The following is a 25,163-nucleotide window of genomic DNA, read 5'->3' as shown; positions in this document are numbered from 1 at the left end:
AAATTGGCGTGAGTAAGAAGAGTCTATATAGCTCATTTTTACTAAATTATAGTTTATATTGACAATATAAGTTTAGAAGAGATTGAATTTATTAAAAGTCTCTATAATTGCTAATAATTATAGTCGACACGCTTCTGTCCTGAAGATTTAGTACAGAAACAAACCATACTACTTTCGACGATACGATTTTATCGATAATGTAAGAAAATGTCTCAAACTGAAAATAAATGTACGAGCGATTTCGATTGTATTAGTATATAGGAAAAAGGCCAATATGGCCTCCCGCCTCTGTCAGGTTTCTCTCTGGAGATATTAAACATTTATACTATGCTTTTTTAGCAATTAACATTTACTAATTCTCTTTTAGCTAAAATACCAGCAATTGAAAAAATATGTTATAAATTATGTTTTTCTTTAGCTACTATAGTTTTCTAAAAAAAATTTTATAATTGTTTAAATCAAGCCTATAACGATAACAATATCTTATCGACAGTCGAGAGAGGTATTAGATCGACTGTTGCATTCAAATAATAATTAATGTGAATTCGATAGTTGATATGATATATAATGCCTGCGCTCTTTAATTATCCATTGTGTTCCAGTTTTGAAACACTGATTAAATTTTAAATTTTTTAACATTACCTTGAATGAATAATAAACACAAAAATGGTCACGTTGTAAAGTATATATGTTTCTACAAACATTTTTCATTATAATTTAAAGATATAATTTCTTAAACTAACAATTTTAGAATAATATTCGTAGACGAATTAAGGGCGAATGTTTTTCAAATGGCATTTATTAGTTACCAGCAGAAAAATTGATCGATATAAATTATTTTTTGATCTATAATATAAAATATTATTTAATTCTTCTAATTGCATACAACTGAATTTTGTGACTTTAAATGTATTTAATCATTTTTAGAATTGATCCGACTTGTTTCGCCAAATTGTTGACTGGGGTCGCGATTAAAAAATTATGTAAGTCATGCAATAACGTTAGTTATTTATTTGCATCATTTGCGAGAACTCACGACCCTCACGACGAATCGCTATCGTTAGTTCACTATTGTGATATTCGTGGCGCATAAATTAGAGGGATTGCACTCATTGCACTTGCACATGAGTCAGCTATTGAACCGTATTTCCGTCAACGGACGCTCATCAACGTTCGGTTGTTTTGTACGAAGATTTCACACATCGTCACAAAAAATGGTTATTGCTGTAAGTAGTCTTTATTGTACTCATTTTAGCAATGGTTCATCAATTATCTTTCCTAATTGTACTTTAAAAGCCTTCTTATAATCTATCATAATTGGGTGCTTTCTAGCAATACAATCAGACAGATGTAAATCCATTACATCCTGAAACGATTCTGTGTACTGGAAAGCACTCATTGTAATCTATCATATCCTCAAGATATGAGAGTCAACAATATAAATCCAGTTGTAAATCATTTATTACAATTAATAAAACCTACAGAAAGTGATCGATTCTAGACACTACAATGACAATGTTTGGATAGTTTTTAATTAAAAAAAAAAATAAATTATTAAAGCAAATTTATGCTAAAGCAAACAATGTGTAATTGCAATTAACATTTATGTGATGTGTATATTTATTTTTTAAATGATTGCTAATCGCTGGTCAAGTTTGTTATATTTAATCGATTAGGTATCTTATCAAATATCATATTGTATCTAATGAATATTTATAATTTTCTAAAATTAAAAAACTAATCATCAATTATCAATGATTTTCAAGGTTGGAGATAAATTACCCAGCGTGGATCTTTTTGAGAACACGCCAACAGACAGTGTGAACTTAGCAGAAACTGCAGCTCAGAAGAAAATCATAGTGTTTGGTGTACCAGGTGCATTTACTCCTGGTTGCTCAAAAGTAAAGAAAAAAAACTTATTCTTTTCCAATTCAAATAATTGTTTAAATTTTTAATATATCCAACAGTTTTGTCTTAAAATTAGAAACTTTTCATTTTACATATAGTTTTGAAAGTAATTTTAATTTTCGTATTATTGCTATCTTTCATTTGTAATGAATTTTGAATTTTTCATTTATAAAGTAGAGAAGAGTTATTCTGTGCTGGTATATCTTCAAAAGTATATCTTCAAAAGCTTCAATCACAACAGCAAGCAATATCATTTTGCAGTGACTGTTTAAATATGGCTGCTTCTTGAAAACACAAACAATGACTTTCAAATGTTTAATACATATTGTTCAGAAACATGAATATTATCACTGACAGAAATAGCTCTGTGAACGATAAAGCTTTACCCTAACAAAAAATTAATTTATCTTAAACTTTAGTTTAGTAAATTCTTATACAATTTTATATATACATATATTTAGCAACAGAATAATAAGTTTTTATTTGATATAGAATTATATTATAAATATATTAGGTGTAGTAAAAAGAAATCCATTATTTTTGCATGAAATTGAATGGAAAAATAATGGATTTCTTTTTACTACACCTAATAATTAATTTAGTTATCAATATTGATTTTCAGACTCATTTACCTGGTTACATTGTAAAGGCGGATGAATTGAAATCTAAAGGAATTTCCGAGATATTTTGTATCAGTGTTAATGATCCATTTGTTATGGCAGCCTGGGGAAAAGAACAGGGTGCAACAGGAAAAGTAAATGTTCATTTAATTATTAAATTTAAAAAATTAAATCTTTTATATCATGATTGTTATATAAATTTAAATTTATTTTGTCTATTATAATTATTCTTATAAATTATAATTTTTCTTAAAAAGTCATTTCTATTCTTAGGTACGAATGCTAGCTGACCCTAAAGCAGAATTTACAGATGCCCTGGATCTTGCTGTGGATTTGTCAGTCTTAGGAGGCAAACGCAGCAAACGTTATTCTATGGTGGTTGAAAATGGAATTATAAAGGACATCAATATTGAACCAGATAACACTGGTCTATCTTGCTCCCTAGCGGATCATATTAAAATTTAAAACAGTTTAAAGCATTATTTTAATCATCAACTTTAGAATATATAAACAGAGCTTTTTACAAGAGGAAACTGAGATTTGCATTAAGGAAAAAACTGCGAGTACTTCGGTTATTTCAGCAACGTTCTTCTCATAAACATAGAAATCTATGTTTTTGCAACACATTGACATAAAAAGAGTGCTTTCTATTTAATGTCTCAAATCGATACATTCTATCTTTCTTGACATTCCAGTGAGTAACAAAGATAGAACAACATGATCGATTTGTATCAAATGGAAAATATTTCAGTTGAGACCTGAATGATTCAGAATCAACTGAGCCGATATGATATGTCTAATTTTTTCCTTTTTGCTAATTGTAAGTGTTTTCCATTTGGTGACACAAATTAACTATCATTCTGTCTTTATTATTCATGGAATTGGGAAAAAAATAGAACATTTGGATCGTATCATTGACTTGTATCATTAAATAGAAAGCATCCCTTATATACGCTTTTGCCTTAATTGATACTATACTGTGCTTGTATATATATTCTAAAGCTGTTGATTTTAATTTTCCGTTTCCATATTATGTTTCTCAACGTGTGTACTGTTAACGTGTAGCACTTTATTCCTTGAATTTAGCGATTTTGCTTTTAAAATGAAGAAACTCTTGTGATATGTTGTTTTTAGTTGTTTAAATCTTTGTACGTTAAATAGAAATATTATTTAAAAAAAGTGAAATTAATGTTTTTTGTGGATCGTGATATGTATGATATGGAAATAAAAATAATTCCTTAAATGATATTTCAAAGCACATTTGAACGATCCTCTTAAATCTTTGAATATGTTTTAAGAATTCCGATTGATTCCTTGCTATGAAAAATCAGATATATTTTATCAGATACTCATACTAATGTATCTTGTATAAGTTTACATACAAATAAAAGTTCAATTTTTGAATAATCTGATGGGCAGGCTAATGTAACAAATTAATGGATGTCAGATTGCGTTCAGCAAAACGTTCATTTTACAACTGTTGGAAGTTTTCTTCGCGCTGATTAAATTATTTTTTTTAGAGGAATGAATCTATCTCTGCAGACAATCATAAAACTGTTGCAAAACTTCATGTTTGATTGCAACGGAGAACATACATTCACACATTTTATATGAGAAACTTCAGAAGCTTATTTTATGATTTTTCAATTATCTGATGTTGATAAGCGGAACTATCATTACAGTTTAACTAGAACTAGATTATGAGGTGGCTTTTTCAGACATTTTCAAATTTTTTTTAAACTTGAAATCCCTTCTGCTATGGGCTTAGAATTGCTTGATTGAATTCGAGAAAATGTTGTAACTGAATATTGAATTAAAAAATTAAATTACCAAACCCTTTATAATAAAAACAAAAATATTGTACCTTAGTGTATAATAATTTCTGAAATAATATGTACATTTCTTTCAGCTGTCAAAAATCGACGTTATAACAGTTTTTGATAGATTTTTAGAAATTAAATTTATACTTCTATGTAACATCGGACAGATCTCAGTTTGCGACATATTTTACAGGTTTCAGGATTATGAAATCATTTTTAAGAAAAAAATTTTAATATATAATATATAAATATATATAAAACTGTACGTAACAATTAATAGATTGCATATCATTTCTTATGATTAACCAACCTCGAAAAAGCCAAGTTTCTAATTTTTCATACAATATTGTACTATTACTTTCAATAGAAAATTATAAATCGAATACATATTTACAATACAATTTATTAATTATTGGTTATATTTTCTAAACGTAAGACAAATTTCTTAGAATATTCTTTGAATTTTTCTTTGAAGTGTCTTTAGCAAGAAGCTGGACACAAAGTGTTTTTCTAATATATATTTGGTTATATCATATAGAATTCTCAAGGCCCTTTTACAATAGAACATTGATAAAACATATTAACTTATCAATTGATTGGAAGTTATTCAGTAAGTTTCTTAACTTGTTTCGTTAATATTTTATTATCAATAGGTTCTTTCGATTTTTAACTTTTTGAGCATTTATTTTACTAGTTTGAATTGCATGTATTTCACTTAATTTTAACTTTCTTCATTATTTTTTAACAGAGAATCTATTTTAGATATCATAGTTTTTTTTTAATTCATGTCTGATTTATTAAGATTAATACCATTATCCAATTCATCTTGATTTTTATTCATATTTAATTCTGTCTATAATTGCTTGATAGAAACTGAATTTTGAATAATGGGCAGTGATTGACAAGCATATGTGTATTTCTTTTTTTATTATTCGTCGAAATAAATTTTTTTCTTATATGTTTAAATACATTTTTTATAAAATACTCTTAGAAAATACTTCTTTAAATGCAATCAGAAGCACGAGAAGGGATAACATGAGAGAAGCGGTTCACTTGCATACTGTAATGGACTTCGCACCATAAAAGGAACAGAGAATAAAAATTTCAACTTATCAGAAACTGTGTACCTATTGTAACTATTACCTATACCTGTGTAACTATTCCACTATGATTTTTGATAGATTGAAGTTCTTATTCTCTGTTCTCTGTTCTCTGTTTCTTTTATTGTGCGGAGCCTCTAACAATTTCACAGCGACTTCTACGTAGGGTTTTTTTTTTTTTTAAGCACTGATTAGCTTGTGCGCAATTGACTCATGTGCAATTGCTATACACTCTAAAACCCATTCTACAATGGATAGTAGCAGTAATAGATTAAAGAGTAGGTGTAGAAATCGACTAATTATAATTGATTATTCTTCGCACATTCGACCATTGGTTGATTTCTACGCCTATTCCTTAATCTATTACTGCTACTGCCCATTGTAGAATGGACTTAACATGAGACCAGAGGCCTTATTCTTGAAAATTATTGCATAAAAAAGTAAAAAAAAACTAAAGAGGAAATACTATAATATATGTAGCGCATACTATAGTATTTCTTTAGTTTTTTTTATGCAACACTTTTCAAGAATAAGTGCCCAGTTTTTTTTTGGTTGAACTTTTACACCAATTCATTTTTCTTCCTTTTCTCTTCAGAAGAAAAAGAAATTGATTAAATCAAATTGGCAGTCGCAACAAACTTGCGATTAGCTTGCAACTAAAGCTGGTTCTACATTAGTTGCAAGCCGACCGCAAGTTTGTTGCGACAGCCAATCTGAAGCTTGCATTTTGGAATCAATGCTTCATATTGGCTTGCAACTAATGTAGAATCGGCTTAAGACACATATGTCAACAAAACCATCGTGTATGAGGTTATATAATATTTGAAAGATTATAAAATCGCGTGACTGTTTACAAAATATCAACATGAGATGCTGTGTGCCTGGGTGTGGACAGAGAAGTAAAAAGGGTATTTCATTTCATAGGTAAGAATTCTTATATTAAATATATTAATTCCTGCATGTTAACGATGTAGGATATGAAATGTTATTAAAATTATTTTATTGAATGAAACTAATAAAATTGAAATGATATTTTTGTTTGTATCATTTGTTTATACCATTCATGTCTATATAGATTTCCCTTGAGAGACCAAAATCGATCTCAATTGTGGATTGATCAAATACATGCGTACTTGGAAAAACATAACTGTGAACATGAAAGATTAAAAAAGAATACAAAATCTGTTTTGTGTTCAAATCATTTCCTTAACAGTGACTATGTTAGTTGCAGTAAGCTGCCGTATATTAAAAGATTCAGCATATCCTTCAGTCTTTTCAGTAAGTTGTATAAAATAGCAATGTGATAACATGAGTAGGCACATAAACCTTGATTTCATTTGAAAAAAAAATAACTTGAAATCTAATAATTCATAGACAGATACAGGGTAGTATAAATGTTAGTTTCAGTTTTAAAACCATTTTCACACAACTTGCAAGATATTAAAGTAGCATTTTTATGTATTACAGTGTGATCCTCGAAAAAAAAAAATATATAAATTAAGGTCTAAAACACTTGCACCTCGATTGCGCTACATTCTTCCAAAAATGGAGATTGTTGAACTGGAATGTACAAAAGTAATGGTCACAGAACGCAACAAAGAAAATAGAGACATAAGTTGAATACAGAATGAAAAATATGCACATTGCAGAATTTTTTACATTACAGATATCTTATCTCATGGTGCAAATTTCTTAAAACAAATACAAATTTTAAAAATACTAAAAAAAAATTACAATTTTTAATATAATTATAATGAAATAATAATTTGCATTATTATGAAGTAATTATATTAAAAATTGTATATTTTTTGTATTTTAAAATGTGAAATTAAATTATTAATTTCAAAAAAATACAAAACACTTATTAATTTTATTATTAATTATTATTAATTATTTTATTAATAATAATAAATATAATTGTATAAAAAAGAGTTTACTTCGTAACATCATTCATACTTGTTAATAATTATTAGTTTGCTCTTTGTAGAATATCTCATATATTCAAGATTCTGTACTTGAAGAATCAGTGATTAAAGAAGCAAAAATAGAGGAGTCAATGATAAAAAAGAGTACAGTCGAGGAACCGATCGTCGAAATCACACTAGAATCGTTCCTCGAAAATTTAAACAAGGTAAAATCATTTTATGGTTTATAATTTTCTTGCAAATTTTATTGATTTAGTATTTCAATATATTTGAACGAATGTTCGGTCAGCGTTACAAATAACTTGAAAATCAAATTTGTTGAAAAATCGTTTCAATAATTAGTTAATGAATTTTATTAAAAAATATACATTTTCTATTTATTCAATTAACATTAATTTTGGTTCCCGAGTGCTCTTTATAATCTTGATAACAAATAAATTGAAGGAAGAAAATTCAAAATTAAAAATAGCAGCTTTAAATTTCAAAATGTGATTTTATATTTTCAATTTGTCTAATAAATATTAATATTGTATAATTTTAATTATTGTCAACTTTTTATGTATTTATTTCGTGATTTTACTATTTCTTGTAACTATTGAAATTATGAAGATGTATTTCCGTTTTGTAGAATAAATTCACCGGATGTTTATCATTAATAGAAGAAGTCCTAAAGTTACAGGAAAAGATAGCTGTTCTGGAAAAACTGTTATTTGAGCTGAAATCTTGCAATAGAAGTGTCATTTGCGAAAACGATCACTGTTATGCAAGCACTCCACGAAGCTTGCAACGAAAGTTACATTTTTCGCAAGCTAAGGTAATTATGATGAAAGAACAAAAACGTAATATAATAAAGAAATTTCGTCGATCGACGATGAAAGTGTTGCAGTTACAAAATTTGATGAAGTCTATGGAGAAAAAAGATCGCTAGATCTACGAAAGCATAGTTCGTGTGATCATATTTGATGAATAAGATATGATTAATAAGAAGTCAAAACCCACTTAAAGTACTTCCTTATGTACAAAATGTCACAAGATCTTGAGTTATATTTTAATGTAATCCGAGCTACAGGACAATGGTGTGTTAATCCTACATCTCGCCACCTATCTTTCAGCTTATAAACGTCTGCTAGTGAGGCATCAAGTAAGACCGGAATCAGATTATGTATTGAGAAGATTGAGAATAAAGATTAAAGATTGAAATTTCATCAATGAGGACAAAGAAATTTTGGGTCCTTTTGTTCTGCTTGGTCAAACTTGAATCTTTCAATCTTCAATCTCATTCTTCAATACGTAATCTGATTCAGACTTAAAGGCTTCAAATGGCAATGTGATTGCTATGAAGCAAACTACAATTTTCTTTGCAATTCGGAATTCTATTACTCAGTATTGAAACGTCGTAGTGCGATATCTTAACATATGCTTTGTTTCGTGCTTATGCCATTGATGACGGAATCTCTTTTAACTCTACTGATACCTCTATCAACGAAAAAATGGAATGCTCAGCCTTTGAATTTGAATGCTCTGCCTTCAAATATTAATCGAAGAATAAGACGGAGAATCGATGAAGTTAAAAATCGGAAATGCCTCCAAATTATTTTAAGTTATCCCAATTTGCCGAAAATGCAGTTGCAGATTACGTCGTGCGAATGGTGATTAAAAAAAAGAATTCATTGTATATTTTGTTGCTCTGTTCTCTGTAATGGCAACTCCAATGACAATAGGTTTAAGTTAATTCTTCAAAAATCGAATGGCGATCTTATATTTCCTTTTCCCGATGTTATATCGATTTGCAGTTTGACTGAAAAGATGTTTCAAAGAGTTATCCATGAGTTCCTATGGACACACCAGGATTTAATCATATCATAGCAAATGCAGTATTTGGCAATTTAGCCATGAAAAATTTGTTTTCATAATTACATAATCACATGTTTTGATATGTCAAAAGAGGAAAATCGTATACAATCTAACAAATAATATCTTTGTGTTATATTAGGATAAAAATGTTCCATGAAGGAAAAAATTATGGAACGCTGACAAACATCGGAAAACGAAAGAAACTATTGCGACTTGTCATTTTCTTAAATGTATAAATAAGCGTATAAATAAACACATATATTTACCGAACATACATATTTTTTTCACATTTTGTAGTATTTAAAATTAATAGCGTTTTCCACTGGGGAAACTAGTGCAGCACTAGTGCAGCACTAGTGCCATGCTAGGTTTAGATAAAAACTGCACTAGTGCAGTAATAATGCACGTTTAGTGTGTGTATGTGTGTGTGCGGTTCAATGGAACGTATCATTAGCATCCCTAAAAATATATATATATATAACTATGTTCAAATTACTTATTTTACAATATTCTGATTCATTTATTTATTTAAAACATTTTTTTAAATTAAATTTTTACATTTCAAGAGTTTTAAACGTCAAAATGTTATTGCATAGCTATTATTAGAATCATTTGAAACTAAACAATGTCATTGTTATAACATTAATTATATATAATGTAATATCATAATATAATATCATACTTTAGCACAAACCTCAACTTTAACTTGCACTAGTCTCCATTGATTTCGAAGACAGTGGAGCAAAAGTTGAACTCAGTGCAAGTTTTTTGCACCAATTTTTTGCATCAGTTTTATCAAACATGGAACATTAAATACTAGAAATTGATTCTAGTGATTAATTGTGGATTTTGAAAGGTGAAAAGTGAGCAAAGGTTTTACTAAGTATTCATCAATTAAATTATGAATACTCTAATGAATTTGCTCACTTTTGTCATTTTCACCTCATTTGAAAACATTTCTGATAGGTTGAAATTCTTATTTTCTGTTTCTTTTATTGTGCGGAGCCCCTAACGTTAATTGGTTGCATCTATGATGGTCGCATTCTCTATTTCGCAATCCTTTCTCGCATCGTGTGATTTTATCCTTAGCAAATCATATACACTATCTATTTTTAATGACTTTACATCAGACCAATCAACATGGCACATGACGGTTAGCTAGCCAATCCCGCTCAATCGTGAATTAGCGGTCGCGATTGTGCGAACTGTGCTTTTCTGATCTGTCAAATCATGTGTCTCACTATCACCATTGCTACATAGTTTATGGCGAAGAGAGAGAGAAAGGATTCGCGGCGGCACTTGGGTTTGCGTTGCACTTGTATGATCTTTTACGCTTGATTCCTGATCAGGAGATTCGAATCTGCCCTCACAGCCGTAAGTACAAAGTGCGATTATTATTATATTGATAGTTGATTCCCAAGCGACGGTTCAGGATCGTCAAAATCGTGATAGCAGCGCGTTGACATACCGAAGGATCGAGAGAATTCCAGGCCAATGTCAATCTGCATTGGCTGTGCGCGTGCCAAAATGTCCCAAGCGGCTGATCGCGCGCCAGCGAAGATCGATGATGATTGTGTATCATGTACCGTCTCCCAAACGGTACAATGACGATGCGCATCCAAAGACGATACATCCGCTCTTCCTCTTCAATATCCCCGCCCCAACGATCGTGTCGTCGATTAACTCCTAACCCTCATGCGGAATCCATTGTCAGATGAACATTGCGGCGACCAACGACATCGATGATGGCAACGCGATCATTGTCCGCCTCCTTTTTTTTCCCTCTTTTCTTTCGAGATGGTTTCCTCCACGAAACGGGTTTCGTTTGAAGCCTCGTCATTTTCGCTGCTTCGTATTTTTATTCACACTCGTATGACGAATCAGTGTATCTATATATGTGTACATCTATGAGTGCGCGCATATTTGAAGATATTTTTAAACGAGAAAGAGAGAGCGAAATTATCTTCCTTTTTTTGTTTAAACATGTCTCGAGTATTGTTCATATATTTCATGTAAATAATTCTTAGATTACTGTGAGTAAATAAATACAAATCTTTTTTTGCTAAGATAATAAAGTATTAATGACACACATGACACGCAATTACAGAAACTATTTTTAACATTCTTAAATAACATACTGATTAAGAAGTAAAATGTCATAATTTTAATTCATTTTTGAGAAGAGAATTAAAAGTAATATTAAAGCAATATTCTTGAAAAATTTGTATGTTTCAGAAATATATATAGATTGGTTACATTCTGTTTTACGCTTACTATACTGTAAACATCCTTGTTTAATATTTGATAGACAACACGAATAAACTAATACTTATAGCACATATGAGCATGAAAATAGCACACACCTATAATATTTTTAAAGTATTTTCAAAAAAACATATGTTTCAGAAATTTCTAATATGCGTCTTTCTTTCATGCTTCTTTTGATATTATGTATTGTTTGAAAATTATAAAGCTGTAACTTCAAAATTATTTATATAAAAATTTTAAAATTATTTGTACATAATATAATTTTTTTCTGAAAGCAAAAATTTCATTTATCAGTTATAATTAAAATAAAATGTTAAGTAACAATTTAAAACACATAAACAGTACACATAAACAGTACACATAAAAACATAGTTTTGAGCCATATCAATGATAAAATAATAAATGATAACTTAAAAATATAGTTATAATGTTTTAAAAATATAGTTATAATGTCATGATATGGTGAAATTTTCCAAAATTTGTCAATTTTGGTCCTCCGATATATAAAAATATGTTTTGTTTGACAATGAAATTTAATATATTAGATTATTGTAAATTTGCAGATTATATATTGAAGATTATATTATTTTGTGAATTATATATATTAATTTGTGAATTTTATTATAACTTCCTTGCGCTATTTTTAAGTTTATTCAAGAAAAACTTTTATATAACTAAAATATAATATTAAAATATAATATATGAAGTATAATAATATAAAATATGTATAATTTTTATTTGTATTTTCAGATGTCAACTGGACCTACACATAAACATCGTTACAAAAACGTAGGATTAGATTCACAAGAGCTGCGAAGACGCAGAGAGGAAGAGGGAGTTCAATTAAGAAAACAGAAACGTGAGCAGCAATTATCAAAACGTCGCAATGTTCCAAACATTGTTGCAGATGAAGATAATGTTACATCTACAGATGAATATTCACTTCCTATTGGTACAGCACAATCGGTAATAAAATTATATTTTTTATTGTTTTTATGTATAATTTGTTTCATAATAATTTTTCTTTTTACACAAGAAAATTTATATTTTAATAGTCTCCTGGTATTATAACATCTGAAATGGTAGATGCATTATATAGTCCTAACATACAAGATCAATTGGCAGCAACGCAGAAATTTAGAAAATTATTATCAAGAGAGCCAAATCCCCCTATAGATGAGGTGATACAAACAGGAATCGTACCACAATTTGTTGAATTTCTTAAAAATAATACAAATTGCACTCTGCAGGTTGGTATATAGAAATATGACAGTATAAAAATTCTCTTTTGTTGTGTATTAAAGATACATATAAATAATAATATTAATTGTTAGTTTGAAGCAGCATGGGCTCTGACAAATATAGCAAGTGGTACATCTCAACAAACACGTATTGTGATAGATGCAGGAGCTGTTCCTACTTTCATATCTTTACTTGGTTCTGAATATGAAGATGTGCAAGAACAAGCTGTTTGGGCATTGGGTAATATTGCAGGCGATAGTCCCGAATGCAGAGATCATGTCTTAGCCAATGGTATTCTCACACCACTTCTGCAGTATGTTTCTTTACATTTTTTATGTGAATTATTATAGTTTATCATTATTATAAGAAAAATAAAAGATTCTTATATACATGTCGCACATATTCTTATATACATACAATAATATAAAACTAATATTGCACTATTTATATAGACTGCTATCAAAAGCAACACGACTTTCTATGACCCGCAATGCGGTATGGGCATTATCAAATCTCTGTCGAGGAAAAAATCCAGCACCAGCTTTTGCAAAGGTTGCACCATGTTTACCAGTGTTGGCACATCTTCTCAATCATACTGACTATGATGTACTCGCTGATGCTTGTTGGGCTCTTTCTTATTTGAGCGATGGCCCAAATGATAAAATACAAGCTGTTATTGATGCTGGTGTTTGCAGACGTCTTGTAGAACTTCTCATGTATGTTTAAGTTTATATTTATTATGCATAAAATTAATTTTATGTGGAATATTATATAATAATATTGATGAAAATTTTTCAGGCATGAACAAAATAATGTAACAAGTGCGGCTCTTCGTGCCGTAGGAAATATAGTTACTGGAGATGATGTGCAAACGCAAGTTGTATTAAATTGCTCGGCATTACATTGTCTATTACATCTCTTAAGTTCGCCACGGGAAAGTGTTCGTAAAGAGGCTTGTTGGACAGTCTCTAATATCACTGCCGGTAATCCCCAACAAATACAAGTATGTTTCAATCTTCTAAACATAATAGAATATAACTTTGTTTATGTATTTCGTATATCAATAATTAATATACAACATTGATTTCTATTTTTTAGGCGGTGATTGATGGTAATATTTTTCCGGTTTTAATTGAGATTTTGAGTAAAGCTGAATTTAAAACACGTAAAGAAGCTGCATGGGCAATTACAAATGCTACTAGTGGTGGAACAGCCGAACAAATTCGATACCTCGCAGTGCAAGGATGTATTCCGCCGCTTTGCGATTTGCTTACTGTTATGGATGTCAAAATTGTTCAGGTCGCTCTGAATGGTATAGAAAATATTCTACGCTTGGGAGAACAAGATGCAACTATGCATAATGGTCTCAATCCTTATGCAGTTCTTATCGAAGAATGTTATGGTAAAATATCAATTTATTACAGGTTTTCTATGAAAGATGTGTCATCGTCAATAAATATTAATTTGTTAAATCAATTTTTTTTTAAATAATTTCAGGCCTAGATAAGATAGAATTCTTGCAATCGCACCAAAATATGGATATTTATCAAAAGGCCTTTGATATTATCGAACGATTCTTTGGGTCTGAGGAAGAAGACACCCGACTTGTACCTTCAATCGATTCACAAGGACAAGAATATCAGTTCACCGCACCAGATTCTTCCCAATTACCAGTGCAAGGCTTTGAATTCTAATCATCTGTCTTTAAATTTCTGAATATAACTCTGTTTCGTTAAACGTTATTCGTTCCACAGGGATTTATAATATTCTAAAAATTAGTAGGGGAGATCACACGCCGAGCTATCTGTTTATGGGAGGTAGGTGTCCACAGTACTGCTATCTCAGGTGTTAAGCAGTAGATATCTATTAATTTAAAAAGTAGCTGAAAAAGCTAAATAACAGAAATTACTCACATGCTTTTTCAATTATTCATTAGAATGATAGACATCTGTCTCTAACATCTGATCCGAGATAATACTGTGGTCTCCCCTACATCAATAGGAAATTTGATTTTACATATTCATTCACTGAGCTTGAGTGTATAATTGTGTTAGAAGTACAAAATAATTGAAATAACTGATCTATTCTTCTTTTATTCAAATTAAAAGCAGTAAAAACTCTTCATACACTTTCAATTGATTTTTTCTTTCTTTTTATTATTTAAGATGAACCATAACTCTATGTTAATCTGAAATGTTGATCTGAAATTGTTTTCAAATCTACATCAAATTACGACAATGTCTGTGTTTAGAGCCTTGAAACAATTTGTGTAGGAACACTTACAGACTCATACCTGCATGTATTTAGTATGGGACGTTTAGTTTTTGAAACAAACGTCTTAGTGCTTAAGTAGAAGTGGAGACAGTGATCAGAACAATTTGTCGAGGCAAACTCACACCTCGTCCGACATGTGACTGACGCAGAATTACGAAAAAAAAACTTGCACTACCCTGCAAGACACTAACTGAATGACTGAAGTACGCGACTACGTAGCCAACACGGACAACATTACGCAACGCGGTACTCACCTCCTTACTATACTAGATAGAAACATGACCAATTAAACTTTTTTACTGTAAATACGTATCTCGTAATTTTAAGGCTATTCTATACAGAGTGCCCTCAAGAAGCGAAGCAATAGTTTTATTTGGCCGTCAATGCAACAGTTTGCGAGAATTTAGATATTTGTAATTTGTGATAGATATGATTTGTACTGAGATACGTGCAAAATATGCTTTGGTTTTCTTATGTTAAATAATCGTGCGGAATGCCGACTCCAATTATTATATACTTATACTTTTGTTAATCTAGTGTCATACAATCAATTATTAGTTCTTAATTATAAATATTTGCAAATGTATTAAATAAAGATTTTTTATCTTATGTTTTTCATAATTGAATTTTTAAATTATCGCAGAATCAATATTTTTCAACCCTTTATTTGCCTACGATGAAAATGAATAATATTAAAATTGTACAGCACATAAGATTTTGGACATTCTGTATGAAAAGTCTATGACTGTATATATGAAATGTATTTATTATTTAGGTTTGACGATACCACTATATTACACAAACTCTATATATACTATCTACTTTTAGTTACCGATTTGTGAATTATTACGACGGAGAACGACTGTACTACAGCTCATTAGTTGAAACTTTGCTAACTTATTACTTTAGCAAAGTATGTAGCTATGGGTGCTTGTTGCCAATTTATAATATATTTACTGAATAATATTACATAAATATAGAAAACTGAATTTGTTGAGTTGATTATGCGCTATGCACGTTATTTTTATATAAAATTTTAGAATGAATTATTTTTTATTATATATATATATATATATGATAGTGTGCCTTCCAACAAGCGATACGATGCGATACAATGATCATGTCATCTTTGTTTAACATTGGTAACAACAAGGATGTAATATTCCATTGTGTCATTTGTGTCGCTTGTTGGAAGGCACACAAAATCATATATATGATCACTATCAATCCTGAAAACTGATGGATTGGTCTAAATCAGTGTTTTTTAAGTGGTATAATCAACAATCTTTAAATAAATTATAAATATTAAAATTTTTACAAAAAAATGTATTCTATAATTATTTTAATTAAAATAGATTTGGTTTAATCAATATTAATAAAACAAATATTACTATTATTTTTATTTCATACGTAAAGAGCATGAACATGTATTTATAAATTTATTATGAATTTTTTCTGCTGAAAGTATTCATTATTGATTGAATTAAAGATTGAAAAGCACTTATCTAAATCATGAATATATTTTTCCCAACGATCTGTAATACAATGTTAGAAAATTTATTAAAATAGAAATAAAGCTGTATAATAGATATTGTGTATTAAAGCTTTAGTTATCTTAAGTTTTTCAGTTGCTTTTAGAAAATATTGAATTGTAATTTGATATTCTTAAAATGAATATATTTTAAAAAGCATTGAATGCATATCAGAAAATTAACAAATTTTTATTTAAATCATAAAAAGTTAATGAAAATCATGTAAAATATGAAATAAAATTTGTATGTTTATTTAATATATATGTTTAATATTATTTTAATATTTAATTTGAGTAACAAAAGTTAGGTGAATGAATTTTTTTTTAATATGAACCGTTTATTATATGCAAGTCAAAATGTTACAAAAATAAATTATTTGCGTATATTTGTAAATGTAACTTGTCAATAATATTTTGCAATTTTATTATATGTAAATATTACTTGTATTATTAAACATATTAAAACTACAGCGTACTAGGTCTTGTAAATTGGCAATGAGCAGGATACGATACTTGACATTATTTCAATTGTTGTATGGACTGCCGACTGACACATTAATACAAAATCGAATATCACACATACACAAAATAATCCTAATTATTGTATTTTATTTTGAAGCTAATAAATATGTCATTCGGAAATATGCGTGAAATCGCTACGTACAGTGTCATTATATTTTTCGAAAATAGAAATATGAAATTGTGATTAGAAAAACTCGCTAAAAATAAAATTTATTTCGTGTAATATTGGCATAACAAAATAAAGTTAAATTAACAGAGCTATAGATCTTATATTTTTAGTTTTGTACCAAAAAGTAATTTTATCATAATTATCATAATGTATATGTTAGTTATAATGCTAAATTCATTATATACAATACAAAAAAACTATAAAAAATATTTTTAATATTAGAATCTTTTTCAGTTTTAATAGTTTTTAATTAATAAACTGCAATAGCTTACAAATCTCAAAAATATATAACATGTTTAGCATTACATTCATCATGTACATCAATATATATTTTATATTATACTACTAAAAGTAACACCAAACTATATGCGATTCGTAATTCGTAATAAATTTACAGAAACTAATCATTTATCAATATGGATTCTCCATAATGCTCGCGATTTGTGATTTATTATTTATTTATATCCAGCTGATATAGATAGAAAACTTTATTCAGCAAGATGAGAAGATATAAATTTCTCGCGGTCACAAAATCATTCCAAATATTTCTAGAAAGTGTTTTAGAATTTGATATTTACAAAGAGCTCAATCAACTGAGATTAAACAGAATGTTAGTAGTTTTATTTTTTTTATATAATGATAATGACTTGATGTTTAAGACATCATGCCTCCTGATAATAGTTCTCTTTTTAAATATGAATAGAAACGCAGCTCATATATAATTGTACTTCATTACTATTACATTTATCGAAAATGTTGAGGCAAAGTTTTACATTCAAGAATTTTCAATCAACACAAACTAACTTGATTTATTTTAATTTCATTAAAATACCGTTTTATTAGTGACTCGACATAAATAATAAACAAATAATAATTACAAATTCGATGAATCTGCCTTTCTAAATGAGTCTCTTCGAATAGCAAACTGCACATAGGGCGCTAGCTTTGAATTAATAATTTTATTATTTAAAAAAACATATTTAACTTTGTAATTTACATAACTATATCAATGTGCTGTTATGCTTATTTTGTATATGCTTATTTTCTTGCAATTCAGATTAGCAATATCTTAATTGTGGTTCAGGTTGTACCGATATAATTATCCCATCTGTGATGCGTGTTATAAGTGCTGACAAAATATCCTGATCGATACTCTTTGATAGTCGGTTATAAATCTGATTTTCTACAAAGTTTAACTTCTTCTGTTGTGACAAAGAACTGTTAGTTTGCATAGTAAGAATGTAAATAGCTTCTGCTACTAAAGGATTTGTTCTATCGCATAAATTATGTAATGCCTTTATTGCTTCTGCATTAATATTCAATATGTCATGAATAATCTGCAACAAATTTATTTGATTGTACAAGTCAGTTCATATAGAGTTTATATTTAAAATATATATATACTCACCACAACTTTCTTTTTCTCCAGAGAATGTTCGTTTAATGTAGTAATGATATCACCAGCATCATTTCCGAAATCTTTTGGATTAAATATCAGATAATTATCTGCATTCAAAATATCACTGCTCATATCTGCTAATTTAGTAGCTAAACAATTCATTGTAGTTGTTTCCTTTGCAAACAGCAGAATTACTGAAGGTAATTTGGGAGTTCTTGATATTACTTCGTTTATAGCAGATAAAATATCATTCCAGATATCTAATTCTTGATTAGAAAATGATGCTTTAAGGTTTTGAACTGATTTAGTTAACAGTAAAGGATTATTAATTGTAGACTCTCTTTTATTATTATTTAAAAGTAATTCGAAAACTATTATTCCTAATACTATTAAAATAAAGATAAAGCAAAGACTGCTTATATTCTGTTTATTCTTTGTAGTATCTCTTTCATCTTCTTGCTTTATTTTTTGTGAACGAACATTTCTTTCTGGAGAGATAGTTCTAGAGCGATTTTGAGAACGACATAGAGATGTCTTTTCGTCTTCCTCACTAGAACTTTCTGTCACTTGTGTAGTTTCATAACTTTGATCTTTAAATAATTCTTCAGTTTCAAATGACTTTGATATATTTTGTTGTCTTGATATGTTTCTTTCCACTTTTAATTTTAGAGAGCTTCTAGATTTGGGTTTAGATGATGTGGATGTCATTGGTGGGCTGTGAATCTGCAAAATAATAATGCATTATCTGTTACACAAATAAATCAGAAATAATCATGTAGTCTTGGTAATGCCTTGCAATCAAATTTAATTTATCTATAGTATCAATATAACTTAAATAGAATTTGTTTGTCAAGTTATATTCCAAAGATAAATGTTGCGTATAGTGACAAGTGATATGTGAGATTTTAATCAATATGATTTAAAGAGGCTAATAAAAAGTAGAAAGTAACATCCTAAAGAAAGTTTGTATCTTTTGCTCTTACAGATTTTCTAGATTTGGGTATAGATGGTATGGATGTCATTGGTGAGTTGTGAATCTGCAAAATAATAAGATGGAGAAGATATGAAGAGAAATCACAATCACATGAGCAAAATGTTAGTACAATGCCAAGACTATCTCTATATATTTAAACAGAATACTGCAAATTAACATCATTTGCATTTGCTTATATTTTATTAGCAGAAATTGATACAATTTAACAGCAAAAAAATCAAGACCGTGTGTTCAGATTTATACTAGAAAATCTATAATATACATAACATGAATTATAAATGTTGTCAATATTGGCAGTATATACATATATATATCCAAATACAACCTAAGTAGATTATAAGTGTTTTTTATTCCTGCATTTTTCATATAGTGCAATAAGTTAATGAGTTAATTCATGATTAACTTTTAAAGTTTAATTTATTTTAAGTAATAATGAGTAATAATGAGCTGTAAAACTGAGTCTAAATGAACCCCATGTAACTGTCGGTTAACTTAATTAAGATTGATGAAAGAGACCCAAAATGAAATTAAATTTGTTTCACCTCAACTTATTGCATCGTGTGCATCAGTTCAGAAAGTACAGAAATAAAAAACAGACCTTGATGTATTTAAAATATTTAAATAATTACAAAACAGTAAATTCTGCTTATACCCATTTCCACAATGTGATTAACTTTCTCGATTCTAAAGATTAGAAAAAGATGAAGAGTAAGTTGAACCGAGATTAAAGTTAATCTACATTGATGAAACGGGCATTAGTCGGTTTTTGCAACCTATTATTACATCCTGTTTGCAACTTTTGCAGGTTTTGCTATATTTTACTGGCATTTTACAACAAAACATGTAATGCGCATGATTAAAAAAACTATTTTCACACAGACAAATTTTACCATTACTTACTAATGTAAGAGAAAAAAATCTTGCGTGTAACAGTCGAGGATTCCATTCGCTTATCTCGACGAAGATGAATACGACTTCTCAGGAAAATCAATGAGTAACAATGAAATCCAAAGACAAATACCTTGCATATTCCGCAGCTGGCCTCATCTTTATTCATATCTTATCGTCACAGAAAAATATAACCTCATTATAACGATCGCAGCAACTAATTGTATCGCGAGTATCTGCGATTATCGCAAATGATCGCAAATTTTACCATAGAAGCGTCGCTCTAGTGGTCCTAGTGCTAATATGTGAGCTAAATCAGACCACGCGCGATTAATAAAATCGAGATTCGAGATTGGCGTTAGTTTCAGAGTGGTCACCGCTTGATCAGCATCGGTTAGATGACGTGGATACGTGAATGCGGCCATTGCGACAACAACTGACAGCAACGCGAGCGGCGAGACGCACGTTTGCGTTGCGAGGATTCGGTTCATCTGGCTGCCGTCGTCGTTGTCATCATCGTCGTCGTCAAATCTGAGAGTGTCAATGGACGTCCGGATGCGAATTTGAAGTTACTATACGGTGACAACATGTGCGTTGGTCCATTGAAGAAATTATGCCATTGGGGACCGCTCTCCTCACTCGGTACGTCATGTCTCTCAAATCCGGATGGACTCCGATCAATCGAACGTCAATGAAAACATGATTGATTTCTTGTCAGCTACGTTTAAATATATAATAAGAACGATTAACTTGACTAAAGTCCGATTAACTTCAATTGAAGATGTTTAACTTCAAAATACTGTTTGTATGTAGATTAATTATTAATTTTTTGTCATTTGATATGTGAAAAGAAATATCAATGAAATTATGTAAGAAAAATGTAAAAATCTGTTGAAAGGAGTAGCGGAGATATAGATGAGAAAATACTGCTCGACAATTGACAGTAATATGATGTTTGAAAAGCTAGGAAAAATAAAATAGAAGATTTTAACAAGGATTTTCCTGGACAAGTAAGGAATTAAGGAAACTGAAGAAAATGATTATAAATGAGATAATAAAAAGAGATTTAATTGTCAGAAACTGACAATTAAAAGCAAAGATTTTATTGTATTTAAATACAGTACATTGATGAGAGTCCAGTTACTTGTTATTTATCATTGTTTATTAATTTTGAGAGTTATATAATTTATTATCTTTGAGTTAATCTTTTTTGTGATGTATCAAATGACAGAAAAAGACAATTGTTCATGTTAACGAAATATTACTTGATAAGTTAATTGAAATTTAATTAAAATCATCTTAAAGTACTACATGATAGACGTAATTTTAAAAATTTATTGGTAATATCAAGAGATATCTTTCAGCAAGCTAGATGACAAAGTATAATATGGTGAATTATTTTATCTTTGTTTAACATTGATAAATAACAAGAACGTAACGATTTAACTATATAATATTGTGCCTTTTGTTTGAAAGTGTTCAATAATATCAATAATATATTGCAAAGAGTATATATTTTAATGTTCTGTTATATTTACAAGGCTTTTGCATGATTTTTTTTTACATATATATAAAATGTTTAGCTCATTTTATTTGGTGTTATAAATAATATAAATTGTAATTTGGTTTATAAGATTACCAGCATAAAATCTTGATGGCAAGGAGATTAGTTGTAGATTGCAATTTTTGTTATATTAATTTGTGTTGCAGCGATGATAAAGTTCATCACGTTGATGACGATACATTGTAGTAGACAATGGTGGCCACCACAAGACAGTATTCCAGCAGCTGCCAGTTTCTTACTGTTCTTCACTCTCAGTGGATTGACTCTCTTCCATTTTATCAGTGCAATTGTTGAAGGACCCGGATATCTCACATTAAAATGGATGCCAGTAATATATATTACACACTTATTATTAAACCTATTTAAAAAGTGAAACACTTTTTTTCATTCCTTTGCAAATAACTGAAAATCCATAAACTTAATTTCCCATTTTTTTTTCATTGTTTTATTTGTTTTTTTTTTACATTTATTTAATTACTAATAGAAATAAAAATTAAAACGAATTTATACAATTGTAATTTCAAATCAGAGGAATTTGATTATATTAATTTAATTTTACATTATTTAAATATTTAGATGGTAAACATGATATTGTTACGTTGGGCTTTATTATTTAAATTAATGATAATAATTAATGATAAATTTATAATAAAAAAAAGCATGTAGATTTTGTCGTATTATTAATTAATATGTTTGCATTAATATGATTCGTTTTCAGGAGAAAGCTACAGATATACAATATCTGCAATACTGTATTGTCTGCCAAGGTTATAAGGCACCGAGATCACATCATTGTAGAAAATGTAAGAGATTAAATATAATGTAATTAAAACATTAAAGTAACAAGTAATAATAAATATAGATATTACTCAATATTATTTTAAATATTAATATGTTATTATAAGATATGTTTTTATGAGATTTGTAAATTTGTTATTACGATGATAATATAATTTAATTTGGTGCTTTTCCTATTTTGCTATTCTTGCTTGTCAATCTACTTATTGACAGAAAAATACAAAATGTATACATAAAAGAGTTTAAAGAATATTGTTTAATCTTCCAATACAACTCTTTTAATTATTCTACACTTTTTTCTATTTACTTTTTAGGTAATCGTTGTGTGATGAAAATGGATCATCACTGTCCATGGATAAATACATGCGTTGGACATTATAATCATGGACATTTCACAGCGTTTTTGGCAAGCGCAATTGGCGGTTGTTCCGTCTCTTTTATTATATTAACTTCCTGGATAACAACTGTGTTATCACTGAAACCTTTGCCATTCCCACCACCAGAGTTCTATACAATAATATTAGTCGTATTTAGTATTGGTGCATCAGTTGGCGTTGTACTTGCAGTAGGAATGTTATTAAGTGTCCAGGTAAATGTTTTTAATACTCTTATATTCAATTGACGTATTAATTGTATAATTCTTCAAATTGCATAGATATTAGCTATCTTGAGAAATCGAACAGAAATAGAAGATTGGATTCTGCAGAAGTCCCAATGTTGGCGAAATGATACAGATGCCGAATATATACATCCATATTCAAAAGGATGGCTTTTCAATATTAGTCAAGTTCTTACATGGGATTGTACTCCCGTCGGCGATGGTATTACGTGGCCAGTTATTGATGGCTGTGATCAATATACATTAACGGTAATTTTATTTAATTAATAATATGTCACATAATAATTCTATAATAATTATTTATTTAAAAACATATATGACAAAAATTTAAATATCGCTTACGCGCGTATATTATTATTAATAATTCATAAAAACTGTAATTATAATATGCTAATTATTTTACAGAGAGAACAGCTTGCTCAAAAATTAGACAAACGGAAAAAAGCACGCATATATAGGATTGTAAAAGCTACATCAGGATCTAAATTTCCAATTGGACATGGTTTCGGCGTATTTTTTCATCCACTTTGTACTGATGAATCTCGCATTAAGTTGAATGTAGATGATATTGTGATTGTAACACGTTGGAAGAAGTATGTATTTTGTATATGATATGAATTATTGAAAATTAATTTTTTAATTAAATAATTTGCTAATTTACGAAAAATTTTTATACTTTTTTTTTTATAGATATTGGTTATTTGGACGAAAAGAACAGAAGGAAGGAGAAGATGGAAAATCGAAATGTATAAGGGGATGGTTTCCACGACCCTGTGCGGTGGAAGTAATAGAAAAATCTGTACGGCTTGGATAATTTGTCCAAAATAATTTATTAACTTTAGAAAATTTATGTGACAACATTTGTTAAGATTTAAGAAACTATTTATAATAATTTTGCATTTTTTTAATAGTAAAAGCTGTGAAGAATAAGATAGAAGAACATTACACTCCACACCTGTTTGTGTTCAAATTGATATATTTTTCTTGTATTTATACCTCAAACCAATCAATAGATTAAGATATATTATCCTACTATTAAGATGTATTCTACATTATAACATTTATTGCATATAAATAAGTAAAAATATTGTATATAAATTTTTACTTATTAGATGACTTTGATGAGTTCTTATATAGGGTGACAGTTTTGTTGTACAATATACATGTAATTATATACGTATTTATACATATAATTTAATAATTGTATACATACATATAATAATTATTTAAAAATGACATGTAAATATGATCTATAGCAACAAACTTACTTTAATTAGAAAAATATTATTCTAATTAAAAATATTTTGAATGATTAAAATGTAAGTTTTTTTATCAACTTTTTATAAGAAAAAATACGTATTGCGAGAACTTGTACATGTTTTAAGATAACAGGAAAGATATTTGTAAATCAACGAATACAATAAATAAATTTGATGTGATTTGCGATGTGATTACGAAGCAATCTGAAAAAAGTATTCCCATCGTGTATACAACCGAGACGGTCTGAAAAAGCCGTGGAAAATCAATAATATAGTGTGAAAAGTCGCATTGATTGAGTGAACTCACTATACACATACATCAGAGTACATGTACAGTGAGTACAAAAAGTATTCGTACAGAGAAAATATTTTTTAAAAAAACTATTTTTAAAAAGTAAATATTATCCAG

General features: G+C 28.8%; 4 protein-coding genes across 6 annotated transcripts; 3 read left to right on the top strand and 1 right to left on the bottom strand.

The window, feature by feature from the left end:
- Positions 1 to 1,754: 1,754 nt before the first annotated feature.
- On the top strand, positions 1,755 to 15,620 carry LOC108693776 (importin subunit alpha-7). 3 transcript variants are annotated; one of them, XM_018202910.1, is made up of 11 exons: positions 6,602 to 6,726; positions 6,916 to 7,023; positions 7,436 to 7,579; positions 8,002 to 8,187; positions 12,246 to 12,461; positions 12,551 to 12,745; positions 12,830 to 13,050; positions 13,190 to 13,453; positions 13,536 to 13,740; positions 13,836 to 14,139; positions 14,235 to 15,620. In XM_018202910.1, the coding sequence occupies exons 1-11, from the start codon at positions 6,667 to 6,669 to the stop codon at positions 14,429 to 14,431; spliced, it is 2,100 nt and encodes a 699-aa protein (XP_018058399.1). In that variant the 5' UTR covers positions 6,602 to 6,666; the 3' UTR covers positions 14,432 to 15,620. The 3 variants fall into 3 exon arrangements, with proteins under 3 accessions (XP_018058401.1, XP_018058399.1, XP_018058398.1); XM_018202912.1 differs by lacking the exons at positions 6,602 to 6,726; positions 6,916 to 7,023; positions 7,436 to 7,579; positions 8,002 to 8,187 and adding exons at positions 1,755 to 1,901; positions 2,531 to 2,662; positions 2,802 to 2,936; XM_018202909.1 differs by lacking the exons at positions 6,602 to 6,726; positions 6,916 to 7,023; positions 7,436 to 7,579; positions 8,002 to 8,187 and adding an exon at positions 10,501 to 10,601.
- On the top strand, positions 8,313 to 9,492 carry LOC108693777. The gene is made up of 2 exons (XM_018202913.1): positions 8,313 to 9,022; positions 9,167 to 9,492. Exons 1-2 carry the CDS (start codon positions 8,790 to 8,792, stop codon positions 9,237 to 9,239), a joined length of 306 nt encoding a protein of 101 aa, XP_018058402.1. The 5' UTR covers positions 8,313 to 8,789; the 3' UTR covers positions 9,240 to 9,492.
- Positions 15,621 to 18,069: 2,449 nt separating the features above from the next.
- LOC108693758 lies at positions 18,070 to 21,081 on the bottom strand. Its single transcript, XM_018202875.1, has 5 exons — positions 20,783 to 21,081; positions 20,648 to 20,685; positions 19,616 to 19,669; positions 18,642 to 19,355; positions 18,070 to 18,570 (listed from the first exon to the last, which is right to left on the bottom strand). The coding sequence occupies exons 1-5, from the start codon at positions 21,003 to 21,005 to the stop codon at positions 18,292 to 18,294; spliced, it is 1,308 nt and encodes a 435-aa protein (XP_018058364.1). The 5' UTR covers positions 21,006 to 21,081; the 3' UTR covers positions 18,070 to 18,291.
- LOC108693759 (palmitoyltransferase ZDHHC6) lies at positions 21,081 to 24,352 on the top strand. Its single transcript, XM_018202876.1, has 7 exons — positions 21,081 to 21,156; positions 22,225 to 22,406; positions 22,797 to 22,881; positions 23,191 to 23,465; positions 23,532 to 23,744; positions 23,901 to 24,088; positions 24,186 to 24,352. Exons 1-7 carry the CDS (start codon positions 21,102 to 21,104, stop codon positions 24,307 to 24,309), a joined length of 1,122 nt encoding a protein of 373 aa, XP_018058365.1. The 5' UTR covers positions 21,081 to 21,101; the 3' UTR covers positions 24,310 to 24,352.
- Positions 24,353 to 25,163: the final 811 nt, after the last annotated feature.

This window comes from Atta colombica, unplaced genomic scaffold (assembly GCF_001594045.1).
Source record: "Atta colombica isolate Treedump-2 unplaced genomic scaffold, Acol1.0 scaffold97, whole genome shotgun sequence".
Taxonomy (NCBI): domain Eukaryota; kingdom Metazoa; phylum Arthropoda; class Insecta; order Hymenoptera; family Formicidae; genus Atta; species Atta colombica.
This window is presented reverse-complemented; position numbering and strand designations above follow the sequence as displayed.